This window comes from Martes martes (genome assembly GCF_963455335.1).
Source record: "Martes martes genome assembly, chromosome: 2".
Classification (NCBI taxonomy): Eukaryota; Metazoa; Chordata; class Mammalia; order Carnivora; family Mustelidae; genus Martes; species Martes martes.
The window spans coordinates 196,054,004-196,079,402 of NC_137889.1; the positions used below are offsets into that span (position 1 = coordinate 196,054,004).

The 25,399-nt window shown below is 38.7% G+C and overlaps 1 protein-coding gene across 1 annotated transcript in view; it reads right to left on the minus strand.

Moving 5' to 3' along the window:
- The window catches only part of GC (GC vitamin D binding protein), a 33,111-nt gene extending 22,804 nt beyond the window's left edge, over positions 1-10,307 (minus strand). The window contains exon 1 of the mRNA XM_080796428.1: positions 10,073-10,307. Coding sequence (XP_080652554.1) covers positions 10,073-10,130 — 58 coding nt within the window. The 5' untranslated portion in view covers positions 10,131-10,307. The remainder of the gene's footprint in view (positions 1-10,072) is intronic.
- Between the last annotated feature and the right edge of the window lie 15,092 nt (positions 10,308-25,399).

Below are 25,399 nucleotides of genomic sequence, written 5' to 3' on the forward strand. Positions count from 1 at the left end.
CTTTGTGTGGGAAGCTGTATTGTGACTGTGGGCCTGATGTAGATCAAGCAGGAGAGTAAGTTGGCCTGGAGTTGTCTTAATTTTGGGGTGGGGCTAAGCTATCTAGAGGGCAGTTGGCTGCCAACAGTGTACATCTCTGTGCAAAGGTGACAACTTGAAATCTGAAGGTGTGGCTGGATATGAGAGATCCCAGAAATGATAGGAAACAGTGCTACAAAGAAACCATAAAGGAAAAAAATATCAACCTGGAATATCTCCCATAAGCAGGGGAAACACTATCTCACAAAACCGTCCCTTGAATTAATGTTTCTGCTGCTTACCTCTCCTGCTAGCTTCTCCCTCACCTATGTTAACCTTGGAAAAGGTAAAAACAAGTCTAGAGAATGGGAGAAAGGAGGAGAGAACAGAAGAAAAGTGTATGTGTCTCTTGTTGCTGCCACAGGCAACAGGACTGAAATAGGCCTGTATGGGGTGAGTAGCTTCAACTTCAAAAGAACTTATAAATGTTTGACTATTAAACAAACCAGACATTCCCCCATGACTGTTAGGAGGTAGTTATTTTGAGGTTCAAAATGACCAGAAGACTTTTTTAAGTGAACAGAAGTATCACTGAACCTACTCTTAGGTCTGTGCAAATGGTTGGAAAGAGCTAAGTCCCACAGGAGGAGATGAGTTTTTTTTTATTAAGTCCCACTCGTTCAACATACCTACTACCTAATAAAACAGGGTGGTTGTGTGGAAGCCGTCCATGGGATTATTTCCTGATGTATCACTTATGCAAGTAAGTCTAGGAAACTTTCCAACATTTCATGACACATTTTTCTCCCCCAAAGCTATAAGAAGTATATAAATGGCCCAGTTTCTAAGTGTGTTAAGATTTAATAAGTTATTTTTCCTGGATTTTAAATATTAATCCATCCATCTCTGGTGACATAATGGCAACTTCTGTCATGACTTTGACCCTTCTGCATGGCCTTGCCTCTCACAGTTACAGCTTTGAAAGCATGAACATAAGGAAGCCAGGGAAGAAAGTGGTATTTGATGGTTTGGAATAGAGGTGGTGGTGCTTGGGTACAGGCTGGGGAGAAATTTTTTGGTCTCGTATTTTTTTTTTTTCCTTTTGAGAATGTTCCCTTTAGGATGTGTGAGATTTAATGGCAAAAGTCTCCCATGGAGGAAGCTGCTGCCCCTCGTCTTTCAGGTGGACAACTCAAAGTATATTACTAAGGTAGAAAGAGTCAGAGTTGAGGGACAAAGACATTCCTAAGCAGCACTTTGAGTGAGCCTGTTATTACAAATTCCATCAAAACCCTAAAAGATGGGAAGGAAACGACAGGTTCAAATCTCATGTTATCGTGGAAATTAGAACAAGACAGTAGGGTTGTTAAGTAAACACTGGAGTATAAAGAACTACTTGGAATGAACCTGTTACAGCTGAGGACCTTCACGTCTAGTGTATCTTCTGAAACGTATTGACTAGTTTACAAGGTCAGATATTGTCACTGTTTCCAAAGGTCAAAGAGTGCCAAAAACTTCCATTAATCATTAATGGTATCCAATGAGACCAGTGATTTGGGCATAGGGAAAAGAACTTAAGTGAGAGCGGTCCTTCTATAAGGAAGAATGTGCCATTAGGGTATCCATAGAGTTGTTTTATGTTGTTCTCAAGGTAGAACTAGGAAAAATAGCTGAGCGTTAGATTTTAGTTCAACGTGCGAGAATTGTTTTTATAGCCATGACTCATATATGATGAACCACTTTTTAAACAGTTGAATTTGTTTTGCCCTGGAAATAATCAAGTGGAATTTAAATAACCGTAAGTATTAAAGATTCTTGAATGTAGTACCAGATCGTGTCTTCATGATCTCGAAGATCACATCCGAAGGTTTACGAAATAATTCCTTTCGGAAATTGTAAATTATATGGACCCCCCCCCCCCCGCAAAGCTTCCTGTTTTAAACCACAAAATATAGCTCCAACAAGAGCTTTTCTCTTTTTAATGCAGAGGAGCTAACTCTGTTTAATAAACTTTCCCTGTAAAAAGAGGTCATTTTTGTTACTTTGATTGCAAACACTCAATAACATGAAAAGTGAGAGCCTGTATTCAAATGATGCACCTCTGATGAACATTTAAAGAAATATTTTGTTTCTAGCCTTCTGGTGTCAGATTTCTCGCTTAACCAAAAAAGAAGTTTCAGTGTGTTATGGGAATGGGAGAACATGTGAATGTAGTATCAGTAGATCCCGCAGATTATCCCGTTCAATAGCTTTAATTAAATCAACTGGTGTTTGCACTAAAATGTGTTAGAATCCACTGGTGTTAGTACTGCTTTAGTTAGAATGCGAAATAACAGCAGCAAAGTGGGGAAACTTGATCAACTAATGACTTAAAGTTGTTTGGGAATGATTTTTTCTGAAAATTCAGCCTTGGGCTTGATAGAACCAAGGAAGGAAGCTGGGAAGAAAGTCACTGAGAAAGTGTAGAATTAAAATATAAGGGTAAAAAGCTCTTAAAGAAATAACCTGTAGAGGAAGCTGTTGTACTGTGTATCTTTCAGGTAGTCTACTCAATATGTTTCTGATTAAAACTTTTTTTTCCTGCTTATCTACCTACCAGGATCTATAGCTTCTAAGCCCAAGTAAATATGTTCATCATTTTCTCATGGTCCAAAAAACAAGTACTGACGTTAATTTGCAATGTGATTATTACAAATGGATTCCTTATTCCATGGAGTATTGCTAAATGTTTTCATACTGTTTGAATTCCCTTTGATTCATAGAATTAAATCCTATCTAGAAGGAATTGTAAACGACATAGTCTGTTCTTTAATGTTCCATGTGGTTGTAAAGAAGGCAATCTGAACTTTGATATGGACCCAGTAAATATTGGCATAATCTCAGTGACTCTGGTGAAATCATTGTCACATTAAGTGACCCCTCAGCACTCAATGTTTACAAATTTCATTAACAGTTTTCATTTTTGCAATAGCCTGTCCCATTTCTATCTGTATTGTGAAATATTCTGGTAAGTGGTGTCTAATTCTAGACTTTTGAAAACCTGATTTATTTTCAGGAAGTTTTTATTGCTTCATTTCCTCTCAACACAGATAACGATATTCATACATGCAACAGATATGTTTTGAAGACCTGTAGCAGGTATTGGGTTCAGTATTGAATATACAATGGAGAGCAAAATAGACTTATTTCTGCCCTCATAGAACTGTATTTTTGAATGCTTTAACCACTGTTAGAATATTTTTCTAAAACCATTTTGGTCCCTTATAAAAGCTGTTATATACCAGGAACAACTGCTGTATCCTAAATAACATTGAGTTAATAAATGCTTATACAGAATGCTAGAAACTGCATTAAGTTGCTATTTCCCTATTGTGTTATGGAAAATCATGGTCTTTAAGAGCTCTGCTGGGCATTCTGTATTTTTTTGTAATTTCATTCCTTTGGCATTTTCTATTGTATGCTGAGAGACTCATCTGTCAGAAAAGGTCAGCGTATTTGGGGGGCAATTGGAGAGGGAGATGAACCATAAAAGACTGTGGACTCTGAAAAACAATCTGAGGGTTTTGGAGGGGTGGGGGTTGGGAGGTTGGGTGAGCCTGGTGGTGGGTATTATGGAGGGCACATATTGCATGGAGCACTGGGTGTGGTACATAAACAATGAATTCTGGAACACTGAAAATAAATTTAAAAATAAATAAATAAATAAAAAAGAAATATGAGAACAAAAAGGTACCCTGCAAGAAACTCTGAAGCCACCAATACTTAAGGAATTGAAGTCTGGTAGAGAGAAGCATATAACACCAATAGTGCTCATTGCCACAGAGGAGATTGAAACAGATACACCTCAGAATGAAGAGGGCTTTTAGGAAGCTATTACTTGAAGTGAACATGAATAATGGGCAGGATTTTAACAGGAGTAAATGAATTGGAAGAAGTGTTTTATGTGGAGAGAACAACTTGAAGAGTGATCTAAAGGTAGTGAATCACAAGTCTGCTTGAAAAAAAAAAAAGTCCAATAAGGAAATGAAAATGTGGACTTTAACACATGTTTGATAGTCAAAGTTTTACTTTCTAGGTAATGGGGTATCTATTGAAATATATTCCTGTAGGGGAATTCAAGGAAGAATAATCTTGGATGTAAGATAGTCAGTAGGACCTTTTTCGTAAGGCTGTTCTATGAAATATGTTAATCTAAGTAAAAATGTTTAGCATCTCTCCTGTCTAATGTGATAAACACCCTGTGTTAGCAACTTTTTATAGCAAAATTTAATGATGATATACATTATCAGATTCTATAATCTTGTGATATGGGTATCCTGGGATTTTTTTTTTTTTTCAGTCCTTCTTGCAGGTGGTAGCTTAAATTACTTTCTGGTTAGAATATGGACGAGAAATAAAAATAGAAAACTCCCAGAGAGCAGGGAAATGAGTTAACATGCACCCCAGTCATCTGGCAAACTCTTACCGGATCTGGCAAATAGAATGGTAGCCTGTCAACACTGAGATGCCTTGGCTCAGTGCTCCTTTTCTCTGGGAAGTTTCAACTCGTCACAGGACCCAGAAACCTACTGCACTAGACTTCTATTGCTACTGTAATAAATTACCACAAATTTAGTTGTTTAATCAATACAAATTTACAACCTTACAGTTTGGGCAGAGGTTTCATTGGGCTAAAGTCAGTGTCAGTAGGACTATGTTCTTCTTGGAGGCTCAAGGAGATTATCTGTTTCCTTGCCTCTTCCAATTTCTAGAGTTGGCCTACATTTCTTAAGTCCAGACCCTCCTCTCCATCTTCAAAGCCAGCAATTTTGCCTCTTTTTTCCTAAGTCACACCTTCCTCTGACTCTGTTCTGATTCTCTTCCACTTTTTTTTTTAAAGATTTTTATTTATATATTTGACAGACACAGATCACAAGTAGGCAGAGAGGCAGGCAGAGAGAGAGGAAGAGAAGCAGGCTCCCTTCTGAGCAGAGAGCCGGATGTGGGGCTCAATCCCAGGACCTTGGAATCATGACCTGAGCCGAAGGCAGAGGCTTTAACCCACTGAGCCACCCAGGTGCTCCAGATTCTCTTCCACTTTAAAGTATCTTGTGATTACACTGACCCCACCCAGATAATTTGGCATTATTTTTCTGTTTGAAAGCCAGCTGATTCCTTTTTTTTTTTTCCATCTGCAAACTTAATTCCCTTTTGCAATGTATCCTACCCTATTCACAGCTTCTGGGCCTTAGATGTAGACCATTTTGGAGGACCCTCATTCTACTTTCCATGTATTCTTATATAAGCCTCCAGTCACCATCATGTGGCTCTAAACAGAGACCAGAAGTGTAGTGGATTTGTATCAGACAACTGAACCCTGGAATCCTACCAGCCAGTTGTATATGCTCAAACTCATCAATTCATTAACCTCTCAATAGCGATCCTGACTTTGATATAGTTCATCTTTTTGGATCCCAGTTACCAGTTTACCAGGTTTAGTATTGTACCTTAATATGAATTGGGGAAGAGATGGGATTTGATTACGAAGCCATTACAATTGTCAGGTGAAGGGGAGCAAGGATCTGGACAAAGACGGTATGTGGAAATGTAGCGGATATGAGAAGTAGTGTTCACAGGCCTTGAGCTAGATACATGTAGGAGGGTAAAGGAGAGAAGCAAAGGGAATACTGAGGAGCTTTCTATAGTAGAAGGCTCTGTGTAAGGCTGATGTATTTCGGGGCTGAAATTAGTAGAATGTGGAAATGATTGGATATAGATAGCAAAACTAGATATAGTAAAATCCGGGAAGTGTCTACGGGATTGGACATAAATGATTCCAAGGTGCTGGGAAAATAGGGAAACTAGAAGACAGAGCCAGGTCCATGGAGTACAGATGAACTAGAGTTTGGATCAGTTATGGATGACCATGAATTTCACTTAATTTCCCTTAAGATGGTGCTAGTGAACTGGTTTTCTCCCCTGTTCTTATATTAGTGAAAGATTGTTGAGATATCTGTCCCGTGAGAGGCAGCAAAGTCATGATCGTGAACATTGTCTTTGTAAACATAATTAATCTCTGTAAAATTCTGATTCTGCTACTTGTTAGTTTAGTTTCCTTAGGTAAGTTACTGACTCCTCCCTCCTACAGATTCTCACTTTTAAAGTGGGGATAATAGTACTGAGTTGATCAGGGTGTTATAATGATGAAATAAATCTATTTAAACGATCTTGAACATTTTAGAACATTGTGAATATTGTCTATTTTATTCAGTGCATGGACTCTAAGACCAATGTTTCACAGTGGGTACTTCATAAATCTTATTTTTATAATTATCTTAGAGTTTACTACTTCCAGGATGTCTATTAGGTATTCTAATTGAAATTTAATTTTCCCTAAATACTTAAAACTATCTTTTGAGATCAGTACTTTAACAATCCTAACTTTGTGATTTTTTACCAAAAAAAAAAAAAATCTATTGAACATGAACTACCTGGCATGTAGTATTCTAAAACTGAGAATTAAGGAAAAAAATAAACACTTTGATCTCATGGAGCTTAGGGTCTACATTTTATATTTGTTATAGTAAATAGCTGGTGATCAGGTAAGGTGATGAATACTAAAAAGTAAAATATAAAGCAGGGTAAGGAGATAGAGAAAAATGAAGTGGTCATTTGAGTGCTATTTGAGATGGGCTGGACAGGGAAGCTCCTTCTGTACATGAACTTGGAGCAGACACGTGAAGGAGGTGAGGGAGGGAGCCATGTGGATTTCAGGGCCGTCAGTGTTCTAAGAGGAGGGGGAGTTAGTGCAAGCCCCTTAGGTGCAGAGCACATAGTGCTTGGGTGAGTGTAGAGGTCTGTGGCTGAAGCAGAGTGAACCGGGGGAAAGCAGAGCAGGGTAGCTATGGGCAGAATATAGAGGTTAAGTGGCCATAGATAACCCAGGGAGAAGGGTAATCAATGCCTCTTAAAGATTCTTCATCTCTTACTCCTAGATTAATCTCATGGCCTTTAAAAGCATGCATACTTATCCCTACACTATGCACATGCTGGTGAGGGCATACCTGGCGTTCCACCTTACGACAGTGGGGTGTCACATTCCTTTTGATTTCCAGGGAGCTTAATATTGCCTTTGACGAAGTTATCTCTCTGACTTCATTCAGCTCCTCCTCCTCCTCCTTGCTGGCTAAGTCTCTTCTGTGCTTTGGCCCTGGCTTCTTTGTGATTTTGAATCAGGCCCTGCTTATCCCTGGGACTTTTACATCTCCGTTCCTTCAGTTTTGAAACATGCTTCTAGACCTTTGCATGGCTGCCTTTTCATCCTGTAGATCTCTTATCCTAGGTTACCCCCTCAATTAACCATTATATAGGTTTGGAAGAGAGGATATAAAGACCTCTCTGGGGAAAATAAAGATGTCTACTTATCCTGCATGCTGTACAGCTAATGTCCCTGAACCAAACTGAGGACAGCTTGTTTTTAGTATGACTGCTGATGAAGGGGCAACTTGTAGAAAAGAGAAACAGTGATTCATTGGTGATCGGGGAGATTGGGATAACCCGTATAACCTAGGGCTGTTCCGGCAGGTGAGTGGGAGAAGGAAAATGCAGCTCACCCACCAACCCAAAGGACTTAGGTTCTTCTTGCTGTTTGGTATCCCACCTAGTAACAATATGCATGCAGAGAATGAGTGGCTTAAAGCAAAAAAGAAAATAAAAATGTTCCAAATAAATATCCTGTTATGGCCCACAGCTCATATAAAATGCAGAACTGTATTTCCTGTAGCATTACTTCCTTAGTGACCCTGTAGCTGTGTCAGCCGCCCTCCTGCTGCTTCACTGGGAACAGGGAAACATACATTTTAGATTTCAGTCCTGAGGAAAGAAGCTGAGTGGAGAGGCAATTGGTACACACAGACTGCTTGCCTCTCATGGGGTAGCTAAACTGGATGTTTTCTTAGACCCCATCCAGATTTGTGACATATTTGGTAAAGTCCCTCTCTCCCAAGATGTACCCAAGGGCTTGTGAACTGAATCTCCAGGGCCATTTGTTAGGAGACGACTGGCCTGACTAAAGCTGATATCCATGTTGAACTGTAGCAGTATCCGTCTTAAACCTGTTGTCTCTCAAGGAACACTTCCTTTCCCAAAGACATTTTAGGAATGAGCCCATGTGTTTGGGAAACTGGGTGAAATAATATTTCTTTCTTATACGACTTCTCAGAACCTTTAGGATAACAAAGACCTTGATTGTAAACCAACCAAGAATGACTAATGTATGGCATAGTTCTTAAATATGTTGGCCATAGGAAGTTTTTTTCCAAGAGGAGTCTTGAATGAAATACACTTTCAAAAAGGTGTTCTAGATACATGCTATGGACTATTGGTCTGCTCTCTAGAACTATAACAGGGAGAGAGCTGCAACCCAAACCCATCCCCTACTAGCCAAGCCTCCTCTCAATTCCTTTAATCTGGGTACTTTGTAAGTTTCTTCCAGGAGACTGTACACCTAGCTTCCAGGTAAATCATTGGCTTGGTCATTTAGGTCATGCTTATGTATTATAGAATAGAGGACTAATGTGTCAGGACCACTGTTCCCAAATATTAGACAGGTAATACTTACAGATGTATTTTATATCTCAGGATATCATCGGCCTGTGGCACCTAGGTAATCTGACTGAGGTTGACCTTGAGGTTCAGATCTTTAAGGAAGGTAAATTGTAGTTTTTAGTATCCATTTCATTAGAGTGTGAGACAGTGCTGAATGGTGTCCAAACAGAGGGTGCAGACCCCTGCTTTCCAGAGGACGTTTGTAATCCTCTGTGGTGAAGTCAACATACACTTACGGAGTCACTAGGTCAAAATGACTCATGCCCTATTCAGTGGGTCCACACACAATCCCAGGACCTAGTCACTCCTCGATCTTCTGTTTCAATGATCTTCATCTGAACGTATTTCAGTAGGATTTTCCAGGTTCAGATCTGTCCCAGGGAAGCCTTGGGCAAAAGAGTAAGCTTTCAGGGTTTCTTTGGACTTGGCCTATCCAGAGGTCTTGTAAAGGACATCATTTATTTTACTTATATCTCAGACTCGTAGTCGCAACATAAGGACCCATAGCTTGCCTAAGAATCTATAAGTGAGTAACTTAAAATGTCAAAGAACTTCAGGGACGAAAGATCAAGGAAGAATGAATGTAAAAAGAAGAGAAATAAGGTTAGTCACGTCACCATTAGTAACCGACAATTTCTGGGATACACGTCTTCTACTGGTTAGATAGATTACCAATATGGATATTACCCTGTGACTTGGGCAAGACTGTTCACTGAGGGCAGTAGATGGAAGTTTTAGTTTGCCAAAGTGAGACCAATGCAGATTTCCTTATAAGCATTGAAGAATCAGCCAGAAAAGTTAATTGGAAAAGCTTCTGAATTTTGTACCTTGGGAACTTCTCGTAAAGTTGTATGCTTCACATATTTTAGCTTGTATCATTTATAAGTTTTTAAACATTTCTCAGTGATGGAGGCACCATTTGAAGAATATTAATGAAAAATACAACTTAATTATTTTCATAGTCCTGTTTCATATCTTATTCAGTTCTTTTGTGTGGGATCTTTTAGAGGCTATAGTACATTTTCAAGTATTATACATACACAGAATTCCTTAAAGAGGATCAAGGATCTTAGCTGACTTCATGCATCATTGATATGGCATACTATGCTCTCAAAGACAACAAATCTTCGAAGTCGGTGGTGGGAGGAGATGTACAGTGATGGACTACAGCTTCCATTTGCATTATCTTTTAACCACTAAAAAATTCCTAATTTCATATTCAAAACAGGGAAGGATAATTAAAAAATAAAATTTTTTTTCTTTTCTGTGGTTCTTGATTTCTTGTAAATTCCAATTCAATGCTATATGCCCATTTGAGCTCAGATTGGTACCTTTTTGATTCTATCTTATCCTCACAAAGCTTACCAACTCTCTGTTCTTTACTTTTTTGTAGAATTTTTAAAAATGGTAATGGAAAATCAGACTAGTAAGAGGTCTTATAAGTGATTGCACCACTGGAAGGTCTTACCTCTTTCTAGAGCATGCACAAATGCTACAGCAAGCAGAAGAACCAGGATCCTCTTCATTTTCTTGCCGGCAGTTCTGCAGCACCTTGTCTCCTATAGGTGACCCAGTACAAAGTAACAGCCCAAAGTAACCAATTTCCTTTTACTGAGATTCCTGACTGTGAACTAATCAATTATTAATCTCCACACAGAAGCAAGGGCAGTCATCCTTGGCCCACAAGAGATAAAATAATATCTATCAAGGCAAATAGACACTCTGGCGGGGGGGAATGTAGGAGATTTTAATCATTAACTTTGTCAAACTGCACAAGAGTCAAGAAATACATGGAATTTTTTTTTCCACTGCTGCTTTTTACTGAGATTGATTTAATATATTAACTAGTACATATCCCTCCCCTCGCCCCCTTGGAGGGTTATGTCTTTGGACTCTCCCTACCCTTCTTGTATATAAATGGGAAACTGGAGGTTTCTCTACTGGACTGCTTTTCTTCAAATTTACTACAAATAAGGATTACCTTAAAATATTGAAGACTAGATATTTTTAAATCCTAAGGTGGAAGGGGATGAGAAGTCAATTTACCAGTTTCCTGGTTCCATAATCTTAATGATCTAAAATTTTATTGAAGATGGTGGGCTAGTACTATATGTACTATATTATTTTTGAGGCACTGACATATTTTAATACATACTTTTAAAGATATTTATTTATGAGAGAGACAGACTGAGCATGGTGGAGGGGAAGGGCAGAGGGAGAGAGGGAAGTAGACGCTCCACAGAGTGAGGAGCCCAATGCAGGACTCGATCCCAGGAGCTCAAGTTCATGACCTGAGCTGAAGTCAGACACTGAACTGACTGAGCTACCCGGGCACCCCTATTTTAATACATATTAAAAATAACCCTTGATTGAGGCAGATAACTAGGATGGTGGTGGTAAATGACTTGCCCAAGTCACAAAAGCTAATAGCAAATCTTGGATTCCGCAGAGGTCATTTAAAGTTCTTTCTATGGGGGCGCCTGTGTGGCTCAGTTTGTTGTGTCTGCCTGAGGCTCAGATCATGGTCTTAGGGTCCTGGGATTGAGCCCTGAGTTGGGGAGATGAGAGGGTCAGGTCCCTGCTGAGCAAGGAGTAGGCTTCTCCCTCTTCCTATACCCTTCCCTCTGGCTTGTGTTCTCTCTCTCTCTCAAAGCTTTTTTTAAAAATTTTATCTGAATTCTATAAAATAAGTATATTATGGGCTAGTATAACTGGAGAGCTCACAGTGCCCTTGTGGAATGCTGAAGAGGGAGCATTTTACAGAAGAGGGAACCAAGTCCCAGATATGTTTTGTAACTTGCCCAGAGTGGCACAGTTATCATTCATCTCCTCACGGGAATCAGGTCAGTGCCTGGGTCTTGCAGTAGCCCTCTTTCCCAGAAACAGGGTCAGGTTAGGATTGGTGCACAGCTCTGAAACCAGATCCTTACTCAGCTCTTATGGGCTGTGTAACCTTGGGAAGTTTTGTCTAAGTCTTATTTTTCTCCTATGTAAAATGGTGGTAACTCTAGTATTGTTGTCACAAAATTGCTGTGAGCTTAATGGAGATAATCCATGCACAGTATTTACTGTTACATCAAACACACAGAGATAACATTAATGTTACCTATTACTGTTGTTGATGTTAGCTATTGCTCTTATTCTAGTTATTGTTCACTTTCTTCACTGGCTCTCCAAACCATGAAGGTCATTGGAACTCTGTGGAACACTGTGGAACATTGAAAGCCAGCCCTATATCTCAGATTTGGGACCATCACAGACAAATGAGCTAAAATTTCAGTATCCATTTAGTAGTTAAGGATTAATTGCATGGGCGAATTCCAACCAAATCCTAGTAAACTTCACAAAGTGATTACATTTTTAGACTGATTCCCCAGCTGTATTGAAAATAGTGGGGTTTTAGGTTAAGAAAATGGAATCCAGTTAGTTGGAAAAAGATCTCTACTTTGATCTTGTTTAGTTACCTCTGTAAGGCCAATGGAAATCTATGTGGTAAATGATATGAAAAGATACTATAAACCTTGCGAGAGGCAGTATGGAAAGACACTCTTGCTGTTCAAGAACCAACTCTATACTGCTCAAAGGTTAACTTTCTGCCTACCAAAAAATGTCTAAACTTTTCTTTTGGCTAAACTGCGAGTTTACTTTGTAAGTTAATTAAGCAATGTTTTAGTCTTACTGTGAATTATTTGGAAATCAACTGTAAATGAGGGCCAAAGAGTCTAAAAATAAAGAAACCCAGAGCTCAGAATTACTGACAGATTAATTTCCATTTTTAAGATAACACAACATATGTATTCTTATAGTTTTTAATTTAACAGTATTTTAGTCCTCTTTTGATTAGTTCATTCAAAGATAAAGTAGATGGTTTCCCATTAAACTTGCCACAGGGTTTAAGATCAGCCTGTTCTTGCACTTAAAAAGATGACTTTATCTCTGCTTTTGCAATAGCCTCTACCATTCCTGTTTAAGGACAAATTACGTGTAACAAGAATTGCAACATCTCGTTTAGTTCTCCTCTTGAGAAATCTGTCTACACAAGCTGCCAAATGCCTTCTCTTGGTTGAGTATCTTGCTAACTGAAAATTAGCTCTCACATGCTAGTAGCTAAATATATGAATCTTTGCTCTGTCTTATTTCTGTAAGTTTCCTTAATCTTTCAAATGTTGATTGCTTACAGTGGTTCAAAATTTGGGAAGAAATAATCCTAATTGGCTTAAATGAGAAGTTTCATGTTGAAATGACTAGTACATCTGAAGTGTTACAGTAGCAGTTATGGCAACTTAAATTTATTATTGAAATATATTTTTAAAGATAATTATTAAATAAGCAGTAGGAGGGCAAGGAGTTGTCTTGCTTGTAAAGAATTGAAATAGGACTCTTGGCTGGCTCAGTTGATAGAACATGAAACTCTGTATTTCAGGGTTATAAATTCCAGCCCCATGTTGGCTGTAGAGAATACTTTAAAAAGACTTTATTTGACAGAGAGAGAGAGAGAACACAGCAGGGGGAATAGCGGACGGAGAGGGAGAAGCAGGCTCTCTGTTGAGCAGAAACCCCGATGTGGTGCTCAATCCCAGGACTCTGGGATCGTGACCTGAGCTGAAGGCAGACACTTAACTGATTGGGCCACCCAGGCACCCCTTAAAAGTAAAATCTTAGAAAAAAAAAAAAAGAATAGACATAGTCTCCATATATCTTGCCATTGGCTTTAGAAGAAATGTAGATTTTTTTTAAAGATTTTATTTATTTATTTGAGAGAGAATGAGTGAGAGAGAGCATGAGAGGGGAGAAGGTCAGAGGGAGAAGCATACTTCCCACGGAGCTGGGAGCCTGATGCGGGACTCGATCCTAGAAGTCCGGATCATGACCTGAGCCGAAGGCAGTTGCTCAACCAACTGAGTCACCCAGGCGCCCCTAGATTTTTTTTTTTAATCTAAGAAAGACTAGTTCTAGGCAAAATTGTGAGACCAAGCCCATCTTTAGTTCTTTTCCTATTATGTTCTCCTTTTTTTTGGTAACTCTTAGACCATACACAGTTTACCAAAGCTATTTTTTGAACACATCTATGCTGCTATAGGCTGCTTGGTAACTCTTCCATTATAGCGTAACAGTAGAAATTACCTTCAAAGTGATTTCATTTGCCAGGGTGTTCTTGTAATTCAGATTCTCTCTATGCTATTAAAGTGTGGTGTCAGTACCTTGCCCTGATGAATGACCTCATGAGATGGACGTTAGTATCATAACGTAGGAATTATCCTTAAAGTTCATGAGCAGAGTAGAAATAGAACATGATCTACATTGTAGGATACTTTTTTTTTTTTTAAGATTTTATTTGAGAGAGCACATGAGCAGCAGGAGGGGCAGAGAGAGAGAAGCAGACACCCTGCTGAATGGGGAGCTTGATGGGGGGCTCAGTTCCAGGACCCTGAGATCATGATCTGAGCCAAAGTCAGATGCTTAACTGACTGAGCCATTGAGGGCATCATTGGTACTTCCCCCCACCCCCAATTCTTTTAATTCCAGTATAGTTAACATGTAGTGTTATATTAGTTTCAGGTGTACAGTATAGTAATTCAGCACTTCCATACATTACAGAGTGCTCATCAACAGAAGTGCAGTCCTTAATCCCCATCACCTCTTTCACCCATGTCCCCACCCGCTGCCCCTCTGGTCACCATCAGTTTGTTCTCTATAGTTAAGAGTCTGTTTCTTGGTTTGTCTTTTCTTACCCCCCTTTGCTTGTTTCTTGAATTCCACATATGAGTGAAATCATATGGTATTTGTCTTTCTCTGAGTGACTTATTTTTTTAATTTAATTTTTTTATTTTTATGTACTTATTTTTAAATTTTTATTTTTTCTCATCATAGCACCTACCCTCCCTAATGTCCATCACCAGCCACCTCACCCCTCCTCTAGACCCCCTCCCCCAGCAACCCTCAGTTTGTTTTCTGAGATTGAGTCTCTTATGCTTTGTCTCCCTCTCTGGTTTCATCTTGTTTCATTTTACCCTCCCTTCCCCTATGGTCCTCTGTCTTGTTGCTCAAATTCCTCATATCAGTGAGATCATATGATATTTGCCTTTCTCTGATTGACTTTTTTCACTTAGCATAATACCCTCTAGTTCCATCCGCATCATTGCAAATGGCAAGATTTCATTTTTTTAAAAAATATATATATTTTTTTATTTATTTGACAGAGAGAGAGAGAGATCACAAGTAGGCAGAGAGGCAGGCAGAGAGAGAGGAGGAAGCAGGTTCCCTGCTGAGCAGAGAGCCCAATGCGGGGCTCGATCCCTGGACCCCCGATGCGGGGCTCGATCCCAGGACCCTGGGATCATGACCTGAGCCGAAGGCAGAGGCTTTAACCCACTGAGCCACCCAGGCACCCCAAGATTTCATTTTATGATGGCTGCATAGTATTCCATCGTATATATATATACCACTTCTTCTTTAGCCATTCATCTGTTAATAGACATCTAGTCCCTTTCCATAGTTTGGCTATTGTGGACATTGTTGCTATAAATATTCTGGTGCATGTGCCCCTTTGGGTCATGACATTTGTATCTTTTTTTTGTTTGTTTTTTAAAGATTTTATTTATTTATTTGACAGAAACAGATCATAAGTAGACAGAGAGGCAGGCAGAGAGAGAGAAGGGGAAGCAGGCTCCCCACTGAGCAGAGAGCCTGATGCAGGGCTTGATCCCACGTCCCCGGGATCATGACCTGAGCTGAAGGCAGAGGCTTTAACCCACTGAGCCACCCAGGCACCCCTACATTTGTATCTTTATAGTAAATACCCAGTAGTGTGATTGCTGGGTCATAGGGTAGCTCTGCTTTCAACTTTATAAGGAACCTCCATACTGTTTTCTACAGTGGCTACACCAGCTTGCATTCCCACGAACAGTGTAAGAGGGTTCTCCTTTCTCTGTATCCTTGCCAACACCTATTGTTTCCTGACTTGTTAATTTTAGCCATTCTGACTGGTGTGAGGTGGTATCTCACTGTGGTTTTGATTTATATTTCCCTGATGCTGAGTGATGTTGAGTATTTTTTTATGTGTCTTCTTTGCAGAAATATATGTTCACATCTTCTGCCCATTTCTTAATTGGATTCTTTTTTCTTTGGGTATTGAGTTTGAGTTCTTTATAGATTTTGGATATTAGCCCTTTTTCTGATATGTCATTTGCAAATATCTTCTCTCATTCTGTCAGTTGTCTTTTGGTTTTGTTGACTGTTTCCTTTGCTGTGCAAAAACTTTTGATCTTGATGAAGTCCCAATAGTTCATTTTTACCCTTGCTTCCCTTGCCTTTGGGGATATTTTTAGGAAGAAGTTGCTGTAGCTGAGGCCGAAGAGGTTGCTGCCTGTGTTCCCCTCAAGGATTTTGATGGATTCCTGGCTCACATGAGGTCTTTCATCCATTTTGAGTCTATTTTTGTCTGTGGTGTGAGGACATGGTCCAGTGTCATTCTTCTGCATGTCCAATTTTCCCAGCACCATTCATTGAAGAGACTGTCTTTTTTCCATTGGACATTCTTTCCTGCTTTGTCAAAGATTAGTTGACCATAGAATTGAGGATCTATTTTTGGGCTCTCCATTCTGTCCCATTGATCTATGTGTCTGTTTTTGTGACAGTATCATACTGTTTTGATGATTACCACTTTGTAAGAGAGCTTGAAGTATGGAATTGTGATGCCACCAACTTTGGTTTTCTTTTGAAACATTCCTCTGGCTATTTGGGGTCTTTCCTGGTTCCATATAAATTTTAAGATTATTTGTTCTATGAAAAAAGTTGATGGTATTTTGTTAGGGATTGCATTAAATGTGTAGATTGCTTTAGGCTGCATAGACATTTTCACAATATTTGTTCTTCCAATCCATGAGCATAGAATGTTTTTCCATTTCTTTGTGTCTTCCTCAATTCTGTTCATGAGAACTTTATAGTTTTCTGAGTACAGATTCTTTGCCTCTTTGGTTAGGTTTATTCCTAGGTATCTTGTGGTTTTGGGTGCAATTGTAAATAGGATTGACTTCTTAATTTCTCTTTCTTCCATCTTGCTCTTGGTATATAGAAATGCAACTGATTTCTGTACATTGATTTTATATTCTGAAACTTTACTGAATTCCTGTATGAGTTCTCACAGTTTTGGAGTAGAGTCTTTTGCATTTTCCACATAAAGTATCATATCATCTGCAAAGAGTGATAGTTTGATGACTTCTTTGCCATTTTGGATGCTTTTTTTTTTTCTTTTTGTTTTCTGATTGCTGAAGCTAGGACTTCTGGTACTATGTTGAATAACACTGGTGATAGTGGACATACTTGCTCTGTTCCTGACCTTAGGGGGAAAGCTCTCAGTTTTTCCACATTGAGAATGATAGTCACTATGGGTTTTTCATAGATTGCTTTGTTGATATTGAGGTATTTACTCTCCATCCCTACACTGTGAAGACTTTTGATCAAGAAAAGCTGCTGTACTTTTGTCAAATGCTTTTTCAGCATCCTTGAGTATCATATGGTTCTTGTTCTTACTTTTATTAATGTATCACATTGATTGATTTGCAGATGTTGAACCAACCTTGCAGCCCTGAAATAAATCCCACTTGGTCGTGGTGAATAATCCTTTTAATGTACTGTCAGAACCTATTAGCTAGTATTTTGGTGAGAATTTTCACATTTGTGTTCATCAAGGATATTGGTCTGTAATTCTCCTGTCTGCTGGGGTCTTTGTCTGGTTTTGGGATCAAGGTAATGCTGGCCTCATAAAATGAATTTGGAAGTTTTCCTTCCATTTCTATTTTTTGAAACAGTTTCAGGAGAATAGGTATTAATTCTTCTTTAACTGTTTGGTAGAATTCCCCTGGGAAGCTGTCTGGTCCTGGGCTTTTGTTTGTTGGGAGATTTTGGATGACTGCTTCGATCTCCTTACTGGTTATGGGTCTGTTCAGGTTTTCTATTTCTTCCTGGTTCAGTTTTGGTAATTTATAAGTCTCTAGGAATACATCCATTTCTTCCAGATTGTCAAATTTGCTGGTGTATAGTTGCTCATAATATGTTCTCATAATTGTTAGGATTTCTTTGGTGTTGGTTATGATCTCTCCTCTTTCATTCATGATTTTATTTATATGGATCCTTTTTCTTATTATTTCTCTTCTCCTGCTGGGTTTAGTTTTCTTTGTTGTTCTTTCTCCAGCTCGTTTAGGTGTAGGATTAGGTTCTCTACTTGAGACCTCTCTTCTTTCTTGAGAAAGGCTTGTATTGCTATATACTTTCCTCTCAGGACTGCCTTTGCTGCAGCCCAAAAAGTTTGAACAGTTGTGTTTTCACTTTCATTTGTTTCCATGAATTTTTAAAATTCTTCTTTGATTTCCTGGTTGATCCATTCATTCTTTACTAGGATGCTCTGTAGCCTCCATGTATTTACGTTCTTTCCAACTTTCCTCTTGTGATTGAGTTCTAGTTTCAGAGCATTGTGGTCTGAAAATATGCAGGGAATGATCCCAATCTTTTGGTGCCTGTTGAGACTTGATTTGTGACCCAGGATGTGATCTTTTCTGGAGAGTGTCCCATGTGCACTAGAGAAGAATGTGTATTCTGTTGCTTTGGGATGGAATGTTCTGAATATATCTGTGATGTCCATCTTATTCAGTTTGTCATCTAAGGCCTTTATTTCCTTGTTGATCTTTTGCTTAGATGATCTGTCCATTTCAGTGAGAGGGGGTGTTAAAGTTCCCCACTATTATTGTATTATTTTCAATGTGTTTCTTTGATTTTGTTATTAATTGGTTTATATAGTTGGCTGCTCCCATGTTAGGGGCATAGATATTTAAAATTGTTAGATCTTCTTGTTGTACAGACCATTTGAGTATGATATAGTGTCCTTCCTCATCTCTTATTATAGTCTTTGGCTTAAAATCTAATTTATCTGACATATGGATTGCCACCCCAGCTTTATTTTAATATCAATTAGCAGGATAAATTGTTTTCCACCTTTTCACTTTAAATCTGGAGGTTTCTTCGGATCTAAAATGAGTTTCTTGCAGAAAGCATATTGTTAGGTTTTGTTTTGTTTTGTTTTGTTTTTAATCCATTCTGATACCCTGTGTCTTATGATTGGGGCATTTAGCCCATTTACATTCAGGGTAACTATCGAAATACATTAATTTAGTGCCATTGTATTGCTTGTAAGGTGACTGTTACTGTATATTGTCTCTGTTCCTTTCTGGTCTGTTACTTTTAGGCTCTCTCTTTGCTTAGAGGACCCCTTTCAATATTTCCTGAAGGGCTGGTTTGGTGTTCGCAAATTCTTTTAGTTTTTGTTTGTCCTCAAAGCTTTTTATCTCTCTATTTTCAATGATACCCTAGCTGGATATAGTATTCTTGGCTTCATATTTTTCTCATTTAGTGCTCTGAATATATCATGCCAGTTCTTTCTGGCCTGCCAGGTCTCTGTGGATAAGTCTGCTGCCAATCTAATATTTTTACCATTGTATGTTATAGACTTCTTGTCTTGAGCTGCCTTCAGGATTTTCTCTTTGTCACTAAGACTTGTAAGTTTTACTATTAGATGATGGGATGTGGACCTATTTTTATTGATTTTGAGACGGGTTCTCTGTGCCTCCTGGATTTTTATGTTTGTTCCCTTTGCCATATTAGGGAAATTCTCTACTCTAATTTGCTCCAATATACCTTCTGCCCCTTTCCCTCTTCTTCTGGAATCCCAATTATTCTAATATTGTTTCATCTTAGGGTATCACTTACCTCTCGAATTCTCCCCTCATGATCCAGTAGTTGTTTGTCTCTCTTTTGCTCAGCTTCTTTATTCTCCATCTTTTGGTCTCCTATATCACTAATTCTCTTTTCTACCTCATTTATCCTAGCAGTAAGAGCGTCCATTTTTGATTTCACCTCATTAATAGCTTTTTTGATTTCAACTTGGTTAGACTTTAGTTCATTTATTTCTCCAGAAAGGGATTTTATTTCTCCAGACAGGGTTTCTCTAAAGTCTTCCATGCCTTTTTCGAGCCCAGCTAGCACCTTGAGAATTATCATTCTGAACTCTAGATATGACATATTACCAATGTCCATATTGATTAGGTCCCTAGCCATCAGTACTGCCTCTTATTCTTTTTTTTTTTTTTTTTGTGGTGAGTTTTTCCACCGTGCCATTTTATCCAGATAAGAATATATGAACAAGAGAATAAAATACTAAAAGGGTGGCAAAGACCCCAGAAAAATGTATGCTAACCAAATCAGAAAAGACCCCAAGTGGGGGGAGAAGAAAGGGGTTAAATGAAATTTTTAAAAATTTAAAAAAAAAAAAAATATATATATATGTATGTATGTATGACTGGTGAATAAAACAGAGCCACCCACTTAATTTTGCTTGTATTTTGGTCTCTTAGAAGAAACTACCTCCCAAAAATTTTAAGAAAGAAACATTTATATTTATACAAAAATAAGGGTAAACACAATGAAGGGATGGAATATGACTGTAAAGATGAAAATTTAAAAAAAAATTCTAAAAAAGGAATTGATAAGTTGGTTGGAGAAAGAAAGAAAAAGAAAGTGGAGAGAATTTGCTCAGGCTGGAGACTAGAACAAAGCCTTGTGCTAGATTTAGGGTATATTTTGATCTATTAGAAGAAATTGTATACCAGAAGCTTTTAGAAGAAAAAACCCTGTATGTATACAAAAAATAAAGTTTGGATAAAATGAAGGATAAAATATGACTATAATAGTGAAGGTTTAAAAAGATTTTTTAAAAAATATTTTATTTATTTGTCAGAGAGAGAGAGAGCAAAAGCACGGAGAACTGTAGGCAGAACAGGCAGAGCAGGCAGAGGGAGAAGCAGGCTCTCTCCTGAGCAAGGACCCAGATGCGGGACTTGACCCAGGACCCTGAGATCATGACCTGAGCTGAAGGCAGTCGTTTAACTGACTGAGCCACTCAGGTGTCCCTAAAAAGATTTTTTAAAAGAAAGTTATTGCTAAGATAAATTAGTTAAAAAATGTTAAAAGGGGACAGAGGAAAAGTTAAAAAATTAGAATAAGAAAAAATAAAATTAAAAAAATTTTATTAACTTTTTAAGACTAAAGAATCATGGGGAGAAAGCCATGAATTCCATTCTTTGCTGTTCCCTCCTCTGGAATTCCGCTGTTCTCCTTTATCAATGAGCTTGATCTTGGCTGGATCTTGTTGCTGATCTGCTGGGGAGAGGGACCTGCTCTAGTGATTCTCAAATGTCTTTGCCCGAGGTGGAATTGCACCACTCTTGCCAGGGGCTGGGCTAAGTAATCTGCTTAGTTTTGCTCCCAGGAGCTTTTGTTCCCTGAATGCTTTTTGTAGAGATCTGGAGGATGGGAATGAAAAGTGGTGGCCTCCCAATCTCTGGCCCAGAGGAGCTAAGAGCTTGACGCCCCACTCCTCAGTGTGCCTTCGAAGAAAAGCGCTCAGTCACTTCTGTCTCCCTGTTCTCCATCCGTGCTCCGAGCTCACCCAGCCTGTGACCAAGCATTTCTGTCTCTGGCACACAGCCCCGTTTGAAGTCTCCAAACCCAGCAGATTCCTGCCACGCTGCTCATCCAGTGGAGGAAGGTGGGTCTCCCTGGGTCTGCAACTTGTGGAGTCCCTGCTCAATGAGCAGTGGTCCAACTGTGCCATGGATCACAGTTTAATGTAACCCTGAGCTGAGAACTCAGTCCTCAGCTCTGTCTCTATAGTCAGCTTTCCTGCTCTGATACCTGTGAGCTCTGCTACAGTCAGACACCCCTGATCCTTCTGTGACCCCAGGGGACCTGAGACCACACTGTCCTCGGGGGCCCCACCCCTGCTTAGCCTCTGGAGTGATGTCCCTTAGTGGAGCAGACTTCTAAAAGTTTGGGTTTTGTGCTCTGTTGCTCCACTGCTTGCCAGGAGCTGGTCCCTCCCTCTACGGTCTATCTTCTTATCACTTCGGATTCACTTCTCTGCTCATCTTACCTTTCCGAAAGTGGTCGATTTTCTGTTTCTAGAATTGCTGTTCTTCTCTTCAATCTCTTGTTGGGTTTGTAGGTGTTCAAAATGGTTTGATAACTATCTAGCTGAACTCCTGAGACCTGATGTCATCTCAGTCTGCTACTCTTTCACCATCTTGACTCTCCCCCTGAAATTTCTATCTTTTTATAGTTTCTATTTTACTATTAAGTTTCTGTTCATTTAAGGCTATATTTGCTTTTAATTCTTCAAACATATTCTTTAAATCTTCCTTCATATTAATATAAGCTGCTTTATAGTCTTTGTATCCTGAACAGCATGTGTGGGCCATCTCAGAGTGGTTTCTATTGACTGATTTTTATCTGGATTATCAGTGACCTTTTTCTTTTTCTTTTCATATGTAGGACACTATTGAATATGTTATTTAAAAACCTGCATTCCATTATATTCCTATAAAAATTTGACTTTTTTTTTTTTTTCAGTTGGCACTTCAATTACTGGCCAACTTCATCTTAAACTTGTGTGATCTTTATTTTGCCTTTTATTAGGGTAGTTGAGTGAAAAGCACAAAGTATTTCTCAAGTCCCTGTACCTTGGAGGGACTGAACCCCTCCAAACACTGTCTTTTATTGCTTTTATAATGACAAGGATATTAGGCTCTGTACAGGTGGATCTGGAATAGATTTTACTCTCCAGTGAGGCCTGTATGTCTAGAATGTAGTCTTTTTAGTGTCTTAGCTGGATGTTTTGATGTTTAAAAAGGTGGTGATGAAGTTTTTCCACTAGCAGGGTATGGGGCGTGGAGGGTTCTAGTGCTGCTTGACCTCTGTTCTCTTTTCCCTTCTCAAAACATTAGCCACATTTTGGTAAGCCTCATATATTCTTTTCTTAATGGCAAAATTACTGAGATGTAATTTAATTTGAATTCCATAATGTTCATCAGATTAAGGTATAAGATTGAATGGTTTTTAGTATAGTCAGGCACCTATCACCATCTCCAGGTTTAGAACATTTTCATCATCCACACGCCCCCCCCCCCCCCAAAGAAACCTTGTAGTTCCTTTGGCATGGCAATATGAGGAATATCATGGACTTGCTCCTCTAGGAAAACTAGTGAAAGTCTCCGGAAAAAGGGTATATAGCAAATGAAGAAACATTTTTTTCCCCAAGAAAATCTAAACTGGGTAAGGAAAGTGACAGTCTGTGGTATTTAAAACAAGACCCACTCACTCCTCACTCCCAGCTCAGCAAGACAAGTATAACTACATGGGGCTCCCTTTTCCCTCATCTCTCAGTTGGTAGGGCTACCTGCCAGAGGACCAGGATGCCAGCATTTCTCCTCCTACCTTTTATCTACCTGCTACTGAGGCTATAAGCTCCAGGTGAGTGTGGCTGAAAAGTAAGTGCCCCTTTTCTTCCTAGCTCCTGCTTGTGGGATATAGGTTCAGCCTTGGGTATGGAATCACTGGGAAAACTTGAACACTAACTTCCCTTGCTTTGGCTTGTGGGCAGTAGCTCAAGGACAAGAAAGGTACACCAAGGAGACCTGGAGCTGATGTCTGTTCACTCCGCTAAGTGCTCCATTCTATTTCACTATTTCTTAGGAGAAAGTATAGGGGTAATCTTCAAGACAATGGATTCCTAGATATGACACCAGAAGGATAAGCAACAAGAGAGAAAACAGATAAATGGACTTCATCAAAACTAGTGTCCTATGTAGTGCAAAGGTTTTCATCAAGAGCTTGAAAAGACAATCCTTAGAGTAGGAGGAAATATTTGCAAATCCTACCCAATAAGGGTCTTGTATCCAAAATGTATAGAAAGAACTCTTACAACTCAACAACAAAAAGAGAACTGAATTTACAAAGGGAGGGGTAAAAAATTTGAATAAACATTTCTCCAAGAAACATATATAAGTAGCCAATAAGCACATAAAAGATGTTTGACTTCATTAGTCATCAGGGAGATGCAAACCAAAACCACAATGAGACACCACTTCATACCCACTTGGCTGAATATTTGCAAAGTGGGATAGCAATATATTGAGAATGTGGAGAAATTGAAACTCTCATAAACTGCTTGTAGGGGATATAAAATGGTGCAGCCACTTTGAAAAATGGTCTTCAAATTCTCCAAATGGTTAAACATAGTTACCATGTGACTCAGCAGTTCCACTCCTAGATTTCTTCCCAAGAGAAATGAAATCTATGTCTGCACAAAAACTTTTAACAAATGTTTATAGCCACACAACTTGTAATAGCCAAATTGTACAAACAACCCAATTGCCCATCAGCTGATGAACAGGTAAACAAAATGTTATATATCCATATAGAATACTGGGAATGGAGTATGGATACTTGTTTAACATGGATGAACCTTGAAACTGGTATGTTAAATGACCACCTATTACATGATTCTATTCATGAAATATCCAGAATAAGCCAAGCTATGGTGACAGAGTAGTGGATGCTTAGGTTTGGAGAAATGAGGGAATCAGTGGAGTGACAACTAAAGGATATAGCATTTCCTTCTTTCTATCCTTTTTTTTTTTTTTTTTAAGATTTACTTATTTTAGAGCGTGTACATGCACACATGTGCAGGGGAGTGGGCAGAGAGAGAATCTTAAGCCGACTCTTCCCTGAGTGTGGAGCCCAATGCTGGGCTTGATCCCACGACCCCAAGATCATAACCTGAGCTGATGCCAAGAGTTGGTCTTTCAACCAACTGAGCCACCCAGGCATTGTGGTGTTTCTTTTTGAGGTGATAAAAAGTTTCTAAAATTGACTGTGCTGATGATTGCATGTATCTGTGGATAGACTAATATTTTAAATAGATGAATTGCATGGGGTGTGAATTTTAATAAAGCTGTTATAAAAAGAAAAATTATGCATAGCAAGGCTTATATGTCTTTGCCCTGTGCATGCACAGCCATCTTTGTCCTAGATCATGTGGGGAAGCTCATAGGCTTCCGAGCACATTTCCTGCTGCCATACATATTCTTCTCCTCAACCTCATACTCTACGCCGCAAATTCCTCAGTTCAGTGGGGCCACTGCACTCTGCATGGATTGCAGCTTGTTGCAGTTGAGGTCAGCACACTTTCTACAAATAGAGAGCCAGGATAACCTTGCGGCTTACCTTCTGAGGCTCCTTATTCAGAGGGATTCAAACTTATCTATTGTCTATTGCCTGAAAGCAGGTACCTCATTAATGGTTTCTTACAGCAAAAACTCTAGCATGGTATTTGATTTCCTGTTATTCCTTTATACCTGGAAGAGGAAATACTCTTTATACATAAACAGAATTACAAATACCTAAAATATAAAAGATCTGCCCATAAGTGTTGACAATAATTATTTAAGAATATCACTAGTCATTTTTAAGTGACTAGTCTTTAATTTTTAAATATTTGTAATCAGCTTTCTTATAACCTCCTGATAGTTTCTTCTTTTTACCTGTTCTCAAAGTTGATTTTGAGAGGAAAATTAATCTTAGAAGATTAGAAAATACCAACTTAATTTTTAACTTTGTAGAAGGGAGCAAAATATCTATCTTTTTGAGCTAATTGACTTTATTGTAGTCTTGAATAATACCTTTATTTCTTTGGAAAGTAGATTTTATTTGTCTTGGTTAAGTATTAGATATAAGCCTTTATTCTAATAGCTCCATATACTTATTATTTTAATTTTTTTTCACTCTTACCTATTCCAATGAATACTGTTTTAATAGTCTTAGGTTCTCCAGTACTTTCAATTATTGCAATTAGTGTTTATTTGGATTTGAGCTTAATATTTTTATTTTGATATTTACCTTCTAGTAT